The sequence below is a fragment of the Sphaeramia orbicularis genome, unplaced genomic scaffold (assembly GCF_902148855.1).
Source record: "Sphaeramia orbicularis unplaced genomic scaffold, fSphaOr1.1, whole genome shotgun sequence".
Taxonomy (NCBI): Eukaryota; Metazoa; Chordata; class Actinopteri; order Kurtiformes; family Apogonidae; genus Sphaeramia; species Sphaeramia orbicularis.
The window spans coordinates 201,158-219,269 of record NW_021941464.1 but is presented as its reverse complement, the minus strand read 5'-3'; the positions used below and the strand labels follow the sequence as shown (position 1 = coordinate 219,269).

The 18,112-nt window shown below is 44.1% G+C and overlaps 1 protein-coding gene across 1 annotated transcript; it reads left to right on the top strand.

Moving 5' to 3' along the window:
* Positions 1-1,191: 1,191 nt before the first annotated feature.
* Positions 1,192-17,817, top strand: plekhb1 (pleckstrin homology domain containing B1). Its single transcript, XM_030129571.1, has 6 exons — positions 1,192-1,321; positions 2,560-2,712; positions 7,826-7,928; positions 9,637-9,676; positions 10,011-10,101; positions 17,594-17,817. Exons 1-6 carry the CDS (start codon positions 1,285-1,287, stop codon positions 17,725-17,727), a joined length of 558 nt encoding a protein of 185 aa, XP_029985431.1. The 5' UTR covers positions 1,192-1,284; the 3' UTR covers positions 17,728-17,817.
* The last annotated feature ends 295 nt before the right edge of the window (positions 17,818-18,112 follow it).

Below are 18,112 nucleotides of genomic sequence, written 5' to 3'. Positions count from 1 at the left end.
TGAGGGAACACTGAGGGAACACTGAAGGAACACCAGAGAACTGAGTGGAACACCAGAGAACTGAGGGAACACTGATGGAACACCAGAGAACTGAGGGAACACTGAGGGAACACCAGAGAACGGAGGGAACATTGAGGGAACACCACAGAACTGAGGGAACACTGAGGGAACACTGAAGGAACACCAGAGAACTGAGTGGAACACCAGAGAACTGAGGGAACACTGATGGAACACCAGAGAACTGAGGGAACACCAGAGAACGGAGGGAACACTGATGGAACACCAGAGAACTGAGGGAGCACTGAAGGAACACCAGAGAACTGAGGGAACACTGATGGAACACCAGAGAACTGAGGGAACACTGAAGGAACACCAGAGAACTGAGGGAACACCAGAGAACGGAGGGAACACTGATGGAACACCAGAGAACTGAGGGAGCACTGAAGGAACACCAGAGAACTGAGGGAACACTGATGGAACACCAGAGAACTGAGGGAACACTGATGGAACACCAGAGAACTGAGGGAGCACTGAAGGAACACCAGAGAACTGAGGGAACACTGATGGAACACCAGAGAACTGAGGGAACACTGAAGGAACACCAGAGAACTGAGGGAACACCAGAGAACGGAGGGAACATTGAGGGAACACCAGAGAACTGAAGGAACGCTGAAGGAACACTGAAGGAACACCAGAGAACTGAAGGAACACTGAAGGAACACTGAAGGAACACTGAAGGAACACCAGAGAACTGAGGGAACACTGAAGGAACATGCCTGCTGTTTCAGGTGGACTCTGTCAGTGTTAAAGTGGACTCTGTCAGTGTTAGAGTAAATGAGGCTAATCCTCCTGTGGTTACGTCAGGACCGGATTAACATGTTATGTCCTCACACACTGGACGTTTGGACACTGACCACAGACACTGATCACAGACACTGACCATCAGACCAGTACAGAGCACATCCCAGTGGGTTCCAGAGGAACGGACTGGAAAAGAGGAGGAGTTAGAGGAGGAGTTAGAGGAGGAGTTAGAGGAGGAGTTAGAGGAGCGCTGCAGACCCAGGCCTGAACCCTAATCCAGCAGGATCCTGGGAGTGGGTCTGAGTCCAGGTCTGATCCACATTAATCTACTGCTGTGTCTGTGGGACGGACAGAGGGACGGACAGAGGGACGGACAGAGGGACAGTAAACAGCCCCAGGGAGCTGAGAACACATTCAACACCAACGTTTATTCAACTGTGAACCTTCATTCAGTGGATTCAACTGGGACCAAAGCAGCACAGGATGGCCCTGCTGAGGTCTGGATGGTTATGGAGGCAGAGTGAGTACACCACCTACACATATACAACATATATAGAGAGAGAGCGATAGATAGATAGATAGATAGATAGATAGATAGATAGATAGATAGATAGATAGATAGATAGATAGATAGATAGATAGATACACACACACATATAAAATTTTAAAAATATAATATATATTATCTATGTAATACATATAATATGTAATGTAATATATATAATTAATGTAATATAATATATACAATCTATTAAAACATATATAATATAATATAGTCTATATCATCATCCTTGGAGTTCTCAGAGTGTCTGTGTGTATATATGTACAGTTGTGGTGATTATATATAAATATAGAATTGAATGCAGTTTGCAGGTCAGTGTGGTCCCTGAGTGACTGCAGGAGGAGTCTGGTTCTCATTCCCAACAGTAGTCAGACCTGGTCCAGGTTCCAGGGGTCCCCTTTGGCACCGGTTCTGTTCATAATCTTTATGGACAGGTGCAGCCAGGGTCCAGTTTGGGTCCGGTTTGGGTCCAGTTTGGGTCCGGTTTGGGGACCAGTGGATTTCATCTCTGCTTTTTGCAGAGGATTTTGTCCTGTTGGCCTCCTTGAACCTGGACCTCTGTGAACCTGGACCTCCAGTGTGCAGTGGGACCTCCTTGAACCTGGACCTCTAGTGTGCAGTGGGACCTCCTTGAACCTGGACCTCCTTGAACCTGGACCTCTGTGAACCTGGACCTCCAGCGTGCCCTGGGGCCGTTCCGAGCCTTTATGGTTTAATTCTCCACATAGGACGGCCTTATTGTCATATTATTACGACTTCATTCTTGTAAAATTTGGACTTTTTTGGTACTTGACTTTATTCTCATAAAATTATGGGTTCTATCTCAGTATTTTACGACTTTATGGTCATAGTGAAAGTATTTTTTATTTATTTTATTTATTTATTTATTTTATTTTTTATTTTTTCTGTGACCCGTATATACCGTCATAAGGTGTAAATAAATAGTTCAGACCTGTTCTCTGGACCCTGTTGCTAACGGACCCTGGTCTGTGGTGAACCTGTTCTCCAGACCAGACTGAGCAGCAGACGCTGGAACACTCAGATCTGCTTTCATCAGCTGTGGACTGTAGTGGACTCTGCTGGACCAGAAGGGTTTGGTCCACATTTCAGACTCAGAATGAGTCCAGTTCCTGACAGACATGATGTGGGTCCTGACTCCATCTGCTTCAGACCAACAGTGGTGGTTTCTGTTTCAGCTTCCATCTTCAGGCGTTGGAAGTTGAACTGGTGCGATCTGTGGATCGACGGCAGCCTCTGCTTCTATAAAACTGAGCGCAGACGAGAGCTGGAGCATCGCATCAGCCTGAAGACCGGATGTGTGGACGTCAGGTCAGGCCTGGAGTGTGGAGGTACAGTGGACCTGCCAGAACCAGAACCTAAAACTACAACTGAACTACAACTGAACTACAACTAAACTAAAACTAAACTACAACTGAACTAAAACTAAACTAAAACTAAACTACAACTAAACTACAACTGAACTAAAACTAAACTACAACTAAACTACAACTAAACTACAACTGAACTATAACTGAACTAAAACTAAACTAAAACTGAACTACAACTAAACTAAAACTAAACTAAAACTAAACTACAACTGAACTAAAACTGAACTAAAACTAAACTACAACTAAACTACAACTGAACTAAAACTAAACTACAACTGAACTAAAACTAAACTACAACTGAACTACAACTAAACTAAAACTAAACTAAAACTAAACTACAACTGAACTATAACTGAACTAAAACTAAACTACAACTAAACTACAACTGAACTAAAACTAAACTACAACTGAACTAAAACTAAACTACAACTGAACTGTAACTGAACTAAAACTAAACTACAACTAAACCTCAACTGAACTAAAACTAAACTACAACTAAACTACAACTGAACTACAACTAAACTACAACTAAACTAAAACTGAACTAAAACTGAACTACAACTAAACTAAAACTGAACTAAAACTAAACTACAACTAAACTACAACTGAACTAAAACTAAACTACAACTAAACTACAACTAAACTACAACTGAACTAAAACTGAACTAAAACTAAACTACAACTGAACTATGACTAAACTAAAACTAAACTAAAACTGAACTAAAACTAAACTACAACTAAACTACAACTGAACTAAAACTAAACTACAACTAAACTACAACTGAACTACAACTGAACTAAAACTAAACTGCAACTGAACTACAACTGAACTAAAACTAAACTACAACTGAACTAAAACTGAACTAAAACTGAACTAAAGCTAAACTACAACTAAACTACAACTGAACTAAAACTAAACTACAACTAAACTAAAACTGAACTAAAACTAAACTACAACTAAACTAAAACTGAACTAAAACTAAACTACAACTAAACTAAAACTGAACTAAAACTAAACTACAACTAAACTACAACTGAACTAAAACTAAACTACAACTAAACTACAACTGAACTAAAACTAAACTACAACTGAAGTAAAACTGAACTAAAACTAAACTACAACTAAACTACAACTGAACTAAAACTAAACTACAACTGAACTACAACTAAACTAAAACTAAACTACAACTAAACTACAACTAAACTACAACTGAACTATAACTGAACTAAAACTAAACTACAACTAAACTAAAACTAAACTAAAACTAAACTAAAACTAAACTACAACTGAACTATAACTGAACTAAAACTAAACTACAACTAAACTACAACTGAACTAAAACTAAACTACAACTGAACTAAAACTAAACTACAACTGAACTGTAACTGAACTAAAACTAAACTACAACTAAACTGCAACTGAACTAAAACTAAACTACAACTAAACTACAACTGAACTACAACTAAACTACAACTAAACTAAAACTGAACTACAACTAAACTAAAACTGAACTAAAACTAAACTACAACTAAACTACAACTGAACTAAAACTAAACTACAACTAAACTACAACTGAACTACAACTAAACTAAAACTGAACTAAAACTAAACTACAACTAAACTACAACTGAACTACAACTGAACTAAAACTAAACTGCAAATGAACTACAACTGAACTAAAACTAAACTACAACTGAACTAAAACTGAACTAAAACTAAACTACAACTGAACTACGACTAAACTAAAACTAAACTAAAACTGAACTAAACCTAAACTACAACTAAACTACAACTGAACTAAAACTAAACTACAACTAAACTACAACTGAACTACAACTGAACTAAAACTAAACTGCAAATGAACTACAACTGAACTAAAACTAAACTACAACTGAACTAAAACTGACCTAAAACTAAACTACAACTGAACTACGACTAAACTAAAACTAAACTAAAACTGAACTAAACCTAAACTACAACTAAACTACAACTGAACTAAAACTAAACTACAACTAAACTACAACTGAACTACAACTGAACTACAACTAAACTGCAACTGAACTACAACTGAACTACAACTGAACTAAAACTAAACTACAACTAAACTACAACTGAACTAAAACTAAACTACAACTGAACTACAACTAAACTGCAACTGAACTAAAACTGAACTACAACTAAACTACAACTGAACTACCACTAAACTGCAACTGAACTACAACTGAACTAAAACTAAACTACAACTGAACTACAACTGAACTACAACTAAACTAAAACTAAACTACAACTGAACTAAAACTAAACTACAACTGAACTACAACTAAACTGCAACTGAACTACAACTGAACTACAACTAAACTACAACTGAACTACAACTGAACTAAAACTAAACTACAACTAAACTACAACTGAACTAAAACTAAACTACAACTGAACTAAAACTAAACTAAAACTAAACTACAACTGAACTACAACTAAACTACAACTGAACTACAACTAAACTACAACTAAACTACAACTGAACTAAAACTAAACTACAACTAAACTACAACTGAACTACAACTAAACTAAAACTGAACTACAACTGAACTAAAACTAAACTACAACTAAACTACAACTGAACTACAACTAAACTACAACTGAACTAAAACTAAACTACAACTGAACTAAAACTGAACTACAACTAAACTAAAACTAAAACTACAACTAAAATTAAACTACAACCAAGCATAGCAAGCTTGGTTGGTGTTGCATAATCATGGTGGAGTTTCGCAGTCTTCGCTGCTGTGTTTGGGTGTCCCCAAAAACAAAGTAAACACACTTTAAATAATTGTAAAGTAGGTGTTTATTCAAATTCCTTTAATTTTCCAAATGTAATAGAATTTCCAAACCTCCTTTTCTTGTTTTGTCTGTTCCTCCTGTTCTCAAACTGACGTCGGTTCTGGTCCAGACTCTGGAAGTCTACTGGTCTGAGGTCTGGAGAATGTGGAGGGTCTTCACCCAAACCCCCCCATTCAGTCCACCTGTTGGTCCAGTCCACCTGTTGGTCCAGTTCTCCAGACTTCAGACCACTAGACTGTTTTTATGTGGATCCATAACAGACACAGTCTACGCTCTGAGACCTGCAGCAGAACTGACCTGAGAGCAGCCACTGAACAGGAACGAACACCAGCACCAAAGGAACTGTTTGGAGATGGCTGTGGTTCCACTGGCTGTGGTTCCACTGGCTGTGGTTAGGTGTGGTTCCATTGGCTGTGGTTCCACTGGCTGTGGTTAGGTGTGGTTCCACTGGCTGTGGTTAGGTGTGGTTCCACTGGCTGTGGTTAGGTGTGGTTCCATTGGCTGTGGTTCCACTGGCTGTGGTTAGGTGTGGTTCCACTGGCTGTGGTTAGGTGTGGTTCCATTGGCTGTGGTTCCACTGGCTGTGGTTAGGTGTGGTTCCACTGGCTGTGGTTAGGTGTGGTTCCACTGGCTGTGGTTCCACTGGCTGTGGTTAGGTGTGGTTCCACTGGCTGTGGTTAGGTGTGGTTCCACTGGCTGTGGTTCCACTGGCTGTGGTAAGGTGTGGTTCCATTGGCTGTGGTTCCACTGGCTGTGGTTAGGTGTGGTTCCATTGGCTGTGGTTCCACTGGCTGTGGTTAGGTGTGGTTCCATTGGCTGTGGTTCCACTGGCTGTGGTTAGGTGTGGTTCCATTGGCTGTGGTTCCACTGGCTGTGGTTAGGTGTGGTTCCACTGGCTGTGGTTAGGTGTGGTTCCATTGGCTGTGGTTCCACTGGCTGTGGTTAGGTGTGGTTCCATTGGCTGTGGTTCCACTGGCTGTGGTTAGGTGTGGTTCCATTGGCTGTGGTTCCACTGGCTGTGGTTAGGTGTGGTTCCACTGGCTGTGGTTAGGTGTGGTTCCATTGGCTGTGGTTCCACTGGCTGTGGTTAGGTGTGGTTCCACTGGCTGTGGTTCCACTGGCTGTGGTTAGGTGTGGTTCCATTGGCTGTGGTTCCACTGGCTGTGGTTAGGTGTGGTTCCATTGGCTGTGGTTCCACTGGCTGTGGTTAGGTGTGGTTCCACTGGCTGTGGTTAGGTGTGGTTCCATTGGCTGTGGTTCCACTGGCTGTGGTTCCACTGGCTGTGGTTCCACTGGCTGTGGTTAGGTATGGTTCCATTGGCTGTGGTTCCACTGGCTGTGGTTAGGTGTGGTTCCACTGGCTGTGGTTAGGTGTGGTTCCATTGGCTGTGGTTCCACTGGCTGTGGTTAGGTGTGGTTCCACTGGCTGTGGTTCCACTGGCTGTGGTTAGGTGTGGTTCCACTGGCTGTGGTTCCACTGGCTGTGGTTAGGTGTGGTTCCATTGGCTGTGGTTCCACTGGCTGTGGTTAGGTGTGGTTCCACTGGCTGTGGTTAGGTGTGGTTCCACTGGCTGTGGTTCCACTGGCTGTGGTTAGGTGTGGTTCCATTGGCTGTGGTTCCACTGGCTGTGGTTAGGTGTGGTTCCACTGGCTGTGGTTAGGTGTGGTTCCATTGGCTGTGGTTCCACTGGCTGTGGTTAGGTGTGGTTCCACTGGCTGTGGTTCCACTGGCTGTGGTTAGGTGTGGTTCCACTGGCTGTGGTTCCACTGGCTGTGGTTAGGTGTGGTTCCACTGGCTGTGGTTCCACTGGCTGTGGTTAGGTGTGGTTCCACTGGCTGTGGTTCCACTGGCTGTGGTTAGGTGTGGTTCCACTGGCTGTGGTTCCACTGGCTGTGGTTGTCAGCAGAGTCTGGACCAGAACCGACGTCAGTTTGAGAACAGGAGGAACAGACAAAACAAGAAAAGGAGGTTTGGAAATTCTATTACATTTGGAAAATTAAAGGAATTTGAAAAAACACCTACTTTACAATTATTTAAAATGTGTATATGTATGTATGTGTATATATATATATATATATATATATATATATATATATATATATATATATATATATATATATATATATATATATATATATATATACATATATATAAAGACAGAGAGAGAGAGATGGACAAATCAGTCCAGGTCCTGAATAAGTCCAGGCTCTGACCCTGTCCCTGTGACACAGATGTGAGTCCACCAGAGACCAACCCCAGAGAGAACCTGATCGTGGTCCAGCTCAGAGACGGGTCCACTGTGAACCTGTGTGCCAACAGTGAGGACGAGTCCATGTAGGTGTCCTCATGTCTGTGTCCTCATGTCTGTGTCCTCATGTCCTCATGTCTGTGTCCTCATGTCTGTGTCCTCATGTCTGTGTCCTCATGTTCTCATGTCTGTGTCCTCATGTCTGTGTCCTCATGTCCTCATGTCTGTGTCCTCATGTCTGTGTCCTCATGTCCTCATGTCTGTGTCCTCATGTCCTCATGTCTGTGTCCTCATGTCCTCATGTCTTTGTCCTCATGTCCTCATGTCTGTGTCCTCATGTCCTCATGTCTTTGTCCTCATGTCCTCATGTCTGTGTCCTCATGTCTGTGTCTGTCCTCATGTCTGTGTCCTCATGTCCTCATGTCTGTGTCCTCATGTCCTCATGTCTGTGTCCTCATGTCATCATGTCTGTGTCCTCATGTCTGTGTCCTCATGTCCTCATGTCTGTATCCTCATGTCTGTGTCCTCATGTCCTCATGTCTGTGTCCTCATGTCTGTGTCCTCATGTCCTCATGTCTGTGTCCTCATGTCTGTGTCCTCATGTTCTCATGTCTGTGTCCTCATGTCTGTGTCCTCATGTCATCATGTCTGTGTCCTCATGTCTGTGTCCTCATGTCCTCATGTCTTTGTCCTCATGTCCTCATGTCTGTGTCCTCATGTCCTCATGTCTTTGTCCTCATGTCCTCATGTCTGTGTCCTCATGTCTGTGTCTGTCCCCTCATGTCTGTGTCCTCATGTTCTCATGTCTGTGTCCTCATGTCCTCATGTCTGTGTCCTCATGTCTTTGTCCTCATGTCTGTGTCCTCATGTTTGTGTCTGTCTTCATGTCTGTGTCCTCATGTCCTCATGTCTGTGTCCTCATGTCTGTGTCCTCATGTCCTCATGTCTGTGTCCTCATGTCTGTGTCCTCATGTTCTCATGTCTGTGTCTGTGTCCTCATGTCCTCATGTCTGTGTCCTCATGTCCTCATGTCTGTGTCCTCATGTCTTTATCCTCATGTCCTCATGTCTGTGTCCTCATGTCCTCATGTCTGTGTCCTCATGTCTGTGTCCTCATGTCCTCATGTCTGTGTCCTCATGTCCTCATGTCTTTGTCCTCATGTCCTCATGTCTGTGTCCTCATGTCTGTGTCTGTCTTCATGTCTGTGTCCTCATGTCCTCATGTCTGTGTCCTCATGTCTGTGTCCTCATGTTCTCATGTCTGTGTCTGTGTCCTCATGTCCTCATGTCTGTGTCCTCATGTCCTCATGTCTGTGTCCTCATGTCTTTATCCTCATGTCCTCATGTCTGTGTCCTCATGTCTGTGTCCTCATGTCCGTGTCCTCATGTCCTCATGTCTGTGTCCTCATGTCCTCATGTCTGTGTCCTCATGTCCTCATGTCTGTGTCCTCATGTTCTCATGTCTGTGTCTGTGTCCTCATGTCCTCATGTCTGTGTCCTCATGTCCTCATGTCTGTGTCCTCATGTTCTCATGTCTGTGTCTGTGTCCTCATGTCTGTGTCCTCATGTCCTCATGTCTGTGTCCTCATGTCTGTGTCCTCATGTCCTCATGTCTGTGTCCTCATGTTCTCATGTCTGTGTCTGTGTCCTCATGTCTGTGTCCTCATGTCTGTGTCCTCATGTCCTCATGTCTGTGTCCTCATGTCTTTATCCTCATGTCCTCATGTCTGTGTCCTCATGTCCTCATGTCTGTGTCCTCATGTCTGTGTCCTCATGTCTGTCCTCTTCTTTTCAGAGCGTGGAAACTGACCCTGTTGGAGACCAGAAGGAACCCGGTGAGTACCCCCCCACACACACACACACACACGTACACACACACATATGTACACACACACGTACATACACATGTACACACACACATATGTACACACACACACACACACACACACACATACAAACACACATATGTACACACACACACACACACACGTACACACACACGTACACACACGTACACACACACACATACACACACGAACACACACACATGTACACACACATGTACACACACACAAACACACACACATGTACACACACACGTACACACGTACACACACACACACGTCTGTTCAGTGTCAGTGTGACTTCAGTTTCATCTTCTCCTTCCAGGTTTTCTCATATGATCCATACGATGACTCCTACCAGGCCGTCCCCATCAGCAGTTACCGCACCGTCTACATCACCCCTGGAGCTGGACCAGGTAAGAACCCACCTGGAGCTGGACCAGGTCTGAACCCACCTGGAGCTGGACCAGGTAAGAACCCACCTGGAGCTGGACCAGGTCTGAACCCACCAGGAGCTGGACCAGGTCTGAACCCACCTGGAGCTGGACCAGGTCTGAACCCACCTGGAGCTGGACCAGGTCTGAACCCACCTGGACACATGGAACAGCAGAGGAGCAGAACATCCTGCTCAGTCCAACTGAGTGGAAAACAAGCACAACACATTTCCAGACAGAACGTCAGTCAGACGAACTGTGGAGCAGTTCAGACAGGTGGTGAACTGCAGACCTGTACCCTTTAGAAAAGACAGAGTGACCCAACCACACCAACAACTGGTACAGACACACAAACTGAACTGACCTGACCTGAACCCCTACGGTACCTGTGTAGAACCTACAGCACCTGTGTAGAACCTACAGCACCTGTGTAGAACCTACAGCACCTGTGTAGAACCTACAGCACCTGTGTAGAACCTACAGAACCTGTATAGAACCTGTGGTGCCTGTATAGAACCTGTGGTACCTGTATAGAACCTACTGTACCTGTATAGAACCTGTGGTGCCTGTATAGAACCTGTGGTACCTGTATAGAACCTACTGTACCTGTATAGAACCTGTGGTACCTGTATAGAACCTGTGGTACCTGTATAGAACCTACTGTACCTGTATAGAACCTGTGGTACCTGTATAGAACCTACTGTACCTATATAGAACCTACTGTACCTGTATAGAACCTGTGGTGCCTGTATAGAACCTGTGGTACCTGTATAGAACCTACTGTACCTGTATAGAACCTGTGGTAGCTGTATAGAACCTGTGGTACCTGTATAGAACCTGTGGTACCTGTATAGAACCTACTGTACCTGTATAGAACCTGTGGTACCTGTATAGAACCTACTGTACCTGTATAGAACCTGTGGTACCTGTATAGAACCTACAGTACCTGTATAGAACCTACAGTACCTGTATAGAACCTGTGGTACCTGTATAGAACCTGTGTTACCTGTATAGAACCTACTGTACCTGTATAGAACCTGTGGTACCTGTATAGAACCTACGGTACCTGTATAGAACCTGTGGTACCTGTATAGAACCTGTGGTACCTGTATAAAACCTACTGTACCTGTATAGAACCTGTGGTACCTGTAAAGAACCTACTGTACCTGTATAGAACCTGTGGTACCTGTATAGAACCTGTGGTACCTGTATAGAACCTACTGTACCTGTATAGAACCTGTGGTACCTGTATAGAACCTGTGGTACCTGAATAGAACCTACTGTACCTGTATAGAACCTGTGGTACCTGTATAGAACCTACTGTACCTGTGTAGAACCTGTGGTACCTGTATAGAACCTACTGTACCTGTATAGAACCTGTGGTACCTGTATAGAACCTACTGTACCTGTATAGAACCTGTGGTGCCTGTATAGAACCTGTGGTACCTGTATAGAACCTACTGTACCCTTATAGAACCTGTGGTACCTGTATAGAACCTGTGGTACCCTTATAGAACCTGTGGTACCTGTATAGAACCTGTGGTGCCTGTATAGAACCTATGGTACCCTTATAGAACCTGTGGTACCTGTATAGAACCTGTGGTACCTGTATAGAACCTACTGTACCCTTATAGAACCTGTGGTACCTGTATAGAACCTACTGTACCTGTATAGAACCTGTGGTACCTGTATAGAACCTATGGTACCCTTATAGAACCTGTGGTACCTGTATAGAACCTGTGGTACCTGTATAGAACCTATGGTACCCTTATAGAACCTGTGGTACCTGTATAGAACCTGTGGTACCTGTATAGAACCTACTGTACCTGTATAGAACCTGTGGTACCTGTATAGAACCTACTGTACCTGTATAGAACCTGTGGTGCCTGTATACAACCTACTGTACCTGTATAGAACCTGTGGTACCTGTATAGAACCTACTGTACCTGTATAGAACCTGTGGTACCTGTATAGAACCTGTGGTGCCTGTATAGAACCTACTGTACCTGTATAGAACCTGTGGTACGTGTATAGAACGTGTGGTGCCTGTATAGAACCTGTGGTACCTGTATAAAACCTGTGGTACCTGTATAGAACCTACTGTACCTGTATAGAACCTACTGTACCTGTATAGAACCTGTGGTGCCTGTATAGAACCTGTGGTGCCCTTATAGAACCTGTGGTACCTGTATAGAACCTGTGGTACCCTTATAGAACCTGTGGTACCTGTATAGAACCTGTGGTACCTGTATAGAACCTACTGTACCTGTATAGAACCTGTGGTACCTGTATAGAACCTGTGGTACCTGTATAGAACCTACTGAACCTGTATAGAACCTGTGGTACCTGTATAGAACCTGTGGTACCTGTATAGAACCTATGGTGCCTGTATAGAACCTACTGTACCTGTATAGAACCTGTGGTACCTGTATAGAACCTACTGTACCTGTATAGAACCTGTGGTACCTGTATAGAACCTGTGGTGCCTGTATAGAACCTACTGTACCTGTATAGAACCTGTGGTACATGTATAGAACCTGTGGTGCCTGTATAGAACCTGTGGTACCTGTATAGAACCTGTGGTACCTGTATAGAACCTACTGTACCTGTATAGAACCTGTGGTGCCTGTATAGAACCTGTGGTGCCCTTATAGAACCTGTGGTACCTGTATAGAACCTGTGGTACCCTTATAGAACCTGTGGTACCTGTATAGAACCTGTGGTACCTGTATAGAACCTACTGTACCTGTATAGAACCTGTGATACCTGTATAGAACCTACTGTACCTGTATAGAACATGTGGTACCCTTATAGAAGCTGTGGTACCTGTATAGAACCTGTGGTACCTGTATAGAACCTACTGTACCCTTATAGAACCTGTGGTACCTGTATAGAACCTGTGGTGCCTGTATAGAACCTATGGTACCCTTATAGAACCTGTGGTACCTGTATAGAACCTACTGTACCTGTATAGAACCTGTGGTACCTGTATAGAACCTGTGGTACCTGTATAGAACCTACTGTACCTGTATAGAACCTGTGGTACCCTTATAGAACCTGTGGTACCTGTATAGAACCTACTGTACCTGTATAGAACCTGTGGTACCTGTATAGAACCTGTGGTGCCTGTATAGAACCTACTGTACCTGTATAGAACATGTGGTACCCTTATAGAACCTGTGGTACCTGTATAGAACCTGTGGTGCCTGTATAGAACCTATGGTACCCTTATAGAACCTGTGGTACCTGTATAGAACCTGTGGTACCTGTATAGAACCTAATGTACCTGTATAGAACCTGTGGTACCTGTATAGAACCTGTGGTACCTGTATAGAACCTACTGTACCTGTATAGAACCTGTGGTACCTGTATAGAACCTGTGGTGCCTGTATAGAACCTACTGTACCTGTATAGAACCTACTGTACCTGTATAGAACCTGTGGTGCCTGTATAGAATCTACTGTACCTGTATAGAACCTACTGTGCCTGTATAGAACCTGTGGTGCCAGTATAGAACCTGTGGTACCTGTATAGAACCTACTGTACCTGTATAGAACCTGTGGTACCTGTATAGAACCTACTGTACCTGTATAGAACCTGTGGTACCTGTATAGAACCTGTGGTGCCTGTATAGAACCTACTGTACCTGTATAGAACCTGTGGTGCCTGTATAGAACCTACTGTACCTGTATAGAACCTGTGGTGCCTGTATAGAACCTGTGGTACCTGTATAGAACCTGTGGTGCCTGTGTAGAACCTACTGTACCTGTATAGAACCTGTGGTGCCTGTATAGAACCTACTGTACCTGTATGGAACCTGTGGTACCTGTATAGAACCTACTGTACCTGTATAGAACCTGTGGTACCTGTATAGAACCTACTGTACCTGTATAGAACCTGTGGTACCTGTATAGAACCTACTGTACCTGTATAGAACCTGTGGTAGCTGTATAGAACCTGTGGTACCTGTATAGAACCTGTGGTACCTGTATAGAACCTACTGTACCTGTATAGAACCTGTGGTGCCTGTATAGAACCTGTGGTACCTGTATAGAACCTGTGGTGCCTGTATAGAACCTGTGGTGCCTGTATAGAACCTACTGTACCTGTATAGAACCTGTGGTGCCTGTATAGAACCTGTGGTACCTGTATAGAACCTGTGGTGCCTGTATAGAACCTGTGGTACCTGTATAGAACCTACTGTACCTGTATAGAACCTGTGGTACCTGTATAGAACCTGTGGTGCCTGTATAGAACCTACTGTACCTGTATAGAACCTGTGGTACCTGTATAGAACCTGTGGTACCTGTATAGAACCTGTGGTGCCTGTATAGAACCTACTGTACCTGTATAGAATCTGTGGTACCTGTATAGAACCTGTGGTGCCTGTATAGAACCTGTGGTACCTGTATAGAACCTACTGTACCTGTATAGAACCTGTGGTACCTGTATAGAACCTGTGGTGCCTGTATAGAACCTGTGGTACCTGTATAGAACCTGTGGTGCCTGTATAGAACCTACTGTACCTGTATAGAACCTGTGGTGCCTGTATAGAACCTGTGGTGCCTGTATAGAACCTGTGGTCCCTGTATAGAACCTGTGGTGCCTGTATAGAACCTGTGGTACCTGTATAGAACCTGTGGTACCTGTATAGAACCTGTGGTGCCTGTATAGAACCTGTGGTACCTGTATAGAACCTGTGGTGCCTGTATAGAACCTGTGGTACCTGTATAGAACCTGTGGTGCCTGTATAGAACCTACTGTACCTGTATAGAACCTGTGGTGCCTGTATAGAACCTGTGGTACCTGTATAGAACCTGTGGTACCTGTATAGAACCTGTGGTACCTGTATAGAACCTACTGTACCTGTATAGAACCTGTGGTGCCTGTATAGAACCTGTGGTACCTGTATAGAACCTGTGGTACCTGTATAGAACCTGTGGTGCCTGTATAGAACCTGTGGTACCTGTATAGAACCTGTGGTACCTGTATAGAACCTACTGTACCTGTATAGAACCTGTGGTGCCTGTATAGAACCTGTGGTACCTGTATAGAACCTGTGGTACCTGTATAGAACCTACTGTACCTGTATAGAACCTGTGGTGCCTGTATAGAACCTGTGGTACCTGTATAGAACCTGTGGTACCTGTATAGAACCTACTGTACCTGTATAGAACCTGTGGTGCCTGTATAGAACCTGTGGTACCTGTATAGAACCTACTGTACCTGTATAGAACCTGTGGTACCTGTATAGAACCTGTGGTGCCTGTATAGAACCTGTGGTACCTGTATAGAACCTGTGGTGCCTGTATAGAACCTACTGTACCTGTATAGAACCTGTGGTGCCTGTATAGAACCTGTGGTGCCTGTATAGAACCTACTGTACCTGTATAGAACCTGTGGTGCCTGTATAGAACCTGTGGTACCTGTATAGAACCTGTGGTACCTGTATAGAACCTACTGTACCTGTATAGAACCTACTGTACCTGTATAGAACCTGTGGTGCCTGTATAGAACCTACTGTACCTGTATAGAACCTACTGTACCTGTATAGAACCTGTGGTGCCTGTATAGAACCTGTGGTACCTGTATAGAACCTACTGTACCTGTATAGAACCTGTGGTGCCTGTATAGAACCTGTGGTACCTGTATAGAACCTGTGGTACCTGTATAGAACCTACTGTACCTGTATAGAACCTACTGTACCTGTATAGAACCTGTGGTACCTGTATAGAACCTGTGGTGCCTGTATAGAACCTACTGTACCTGTATAGAACCTACTGTACCTGTATAGAACCTGTGGTGCCTGTATAGAACCTGTGGTGCCTGTATAGAACCTGTGGTACCTGTATAGAACCTGTGGTACCTGTATAGAACCTACTGTACCTGTATAGAACCTACTGTACCTGTATAGAACCTGTGGTACCTGTATAGAACCTACTGTACCTGTATAGAACCTGTGGTACCTGTATAGAACCTGTGGTACCTGTATAGAACCTACTGTACCTGTATAGAACCTGTGGTACCTGTATAGAACCTGTGGTACCTGTATAGAACCTACTGTACCTGTATAGAACCTACTGTACCTGTATAGAACCTGTGGTGCCTGTATAGAACCTGTGGTGCCTGTATAGAACCTGTGGTACCTGTATAGAACCTACTGTACCTGTATAGAACCTACTGTACCTGTATAGAACCTGTGGTGCCTGTATAGAACCTGTGGTGCCTGTATAGAACCTACTGTACCTGTATAGAACCTACTGTACCTGTATAGAACCTGTGGTGCCTGTATAGAACCTGTGGTACCTGTATAGAACCTGTGGTACCTGTATAGAACCTACTGTACCTGTATAGAACCTGTGGTACCTGTATAGAACCTGTGGTACCTGTATAGAACCTACTGTACCTGTATAGAACCTACTGTACCTGTATAGAACCTGTGGTGCCTGTATAGAACCTGTGGTGCCTGTATAGAACCTGTGGTACCTGTATAGAACCTACTGTACCTATATAGAACCTACTGTACCTGTATAGAACCTGTGGTGCCTGTATAGAACCTGTGGTGCCTGTATAGAACCTACTGTACCTGTATAGAACCTACTGTACCTGTATAGAACCTGTGGTACCTGTATAGAACCTACTGTACCTGTATAGAACCTACTGTACCTGTATAGAACCTGTGGTGCCTGTATAGAACCTGTGGTGCCTGTATAGAACCTACTGTACCTGTATAGAACCTACTGTACCTGTATAGAACCTGTGGTACCTGTATAGAACCTACTGTACCTGTATAGAACCTACTGTACCTGTATAGAACCTGTGGTGCCTGTATAGAACCTGTGGTGCCTGTATAGAACCTACTGTACCTGTATAGAACCTACTGTACCTATATAGAACCTGTGGTGCCTGTATAGAACCTGTGGTGCCTGTATAGAACCTGTGGTACCTGTATAGATCCTACTGTACCTGTATAGAACCTACTGTACCTGTATAGAACCTGTGGTGCCTGTATAGAACCTACTGTACCTGTATAGAACCTACTGTACCTGTATAGAACCTGTGGTGCCTGTATAGAACCTACTGTACCTGTATAGAACCTACTGTACCTGTATAGAACCTGTGGTACCTGTATAGAACCTACTGTACCTGTATAGAACCTGTGGTGCCTGTATAGAACCTACTGTACCTGTATAGAACCTACTGTACCTGTATAGAACCTGTGGTGCCTGTATAGAACCTGTGGTGCCTGTATAGAACCTGTCATGTGATGCTCCGTTCCCTGCTGTTCCAGGTTGTTCTCCGTCGTGTTTCTGCGGTCCGTGGTTGACAGACACATCCTTACGACTCCATTCCGAGGGGTGTGCTAAGTGTAAGGGCCAAGGGGGAGGGGTAAGGGGTAAGGGGGAGGGGCCGTGGGCTGACCTGGGCCTTCCTGTTCCCCATCCTCATGGTCCTGGCTCTGTGTGTGCTGCAGGTACCCATCAGGTGGTGGTCCACAGAGACCCCTACGATGACCTGGCTGAGAGCGTGGTCCTGGGTCTGGTGGCCGGTATGACGGCCGGGGTGGCCATGAGGTCCTTCCTGTGGATGCCCTTCTTCTTCTGCTGAGCTGGAGCCACATCAGCCAAACTGACGCCCACATAGAACCGCTTCATCTGACACTGTTCTGAAAACAAAGGGTCCACCGTGTTCTTCTGCGACCGTGTGAACGTAGACGTTCTGCTGCTGCTGCTGCTTTAAGTTCAACACTCTAACCCAGGGTTCTAAACTCCTGTTCTTTCAGGTTCCACATTCAGTCTGATCTGATCTGCAGTGGACCCAACCAGGAAAAGAAGAACAGAAGAACCCAGAAAGAATGACAACTGCACATTTATGTCTGTGTTTGAGTGAAAAAAAAAACCTTAAATGATGAAAATACTGACTTTTATAAACTATCCAAACAAAACAGATGTGAATAACCTGAAAAAACGGACATTTCTTCAGATAAATCAGT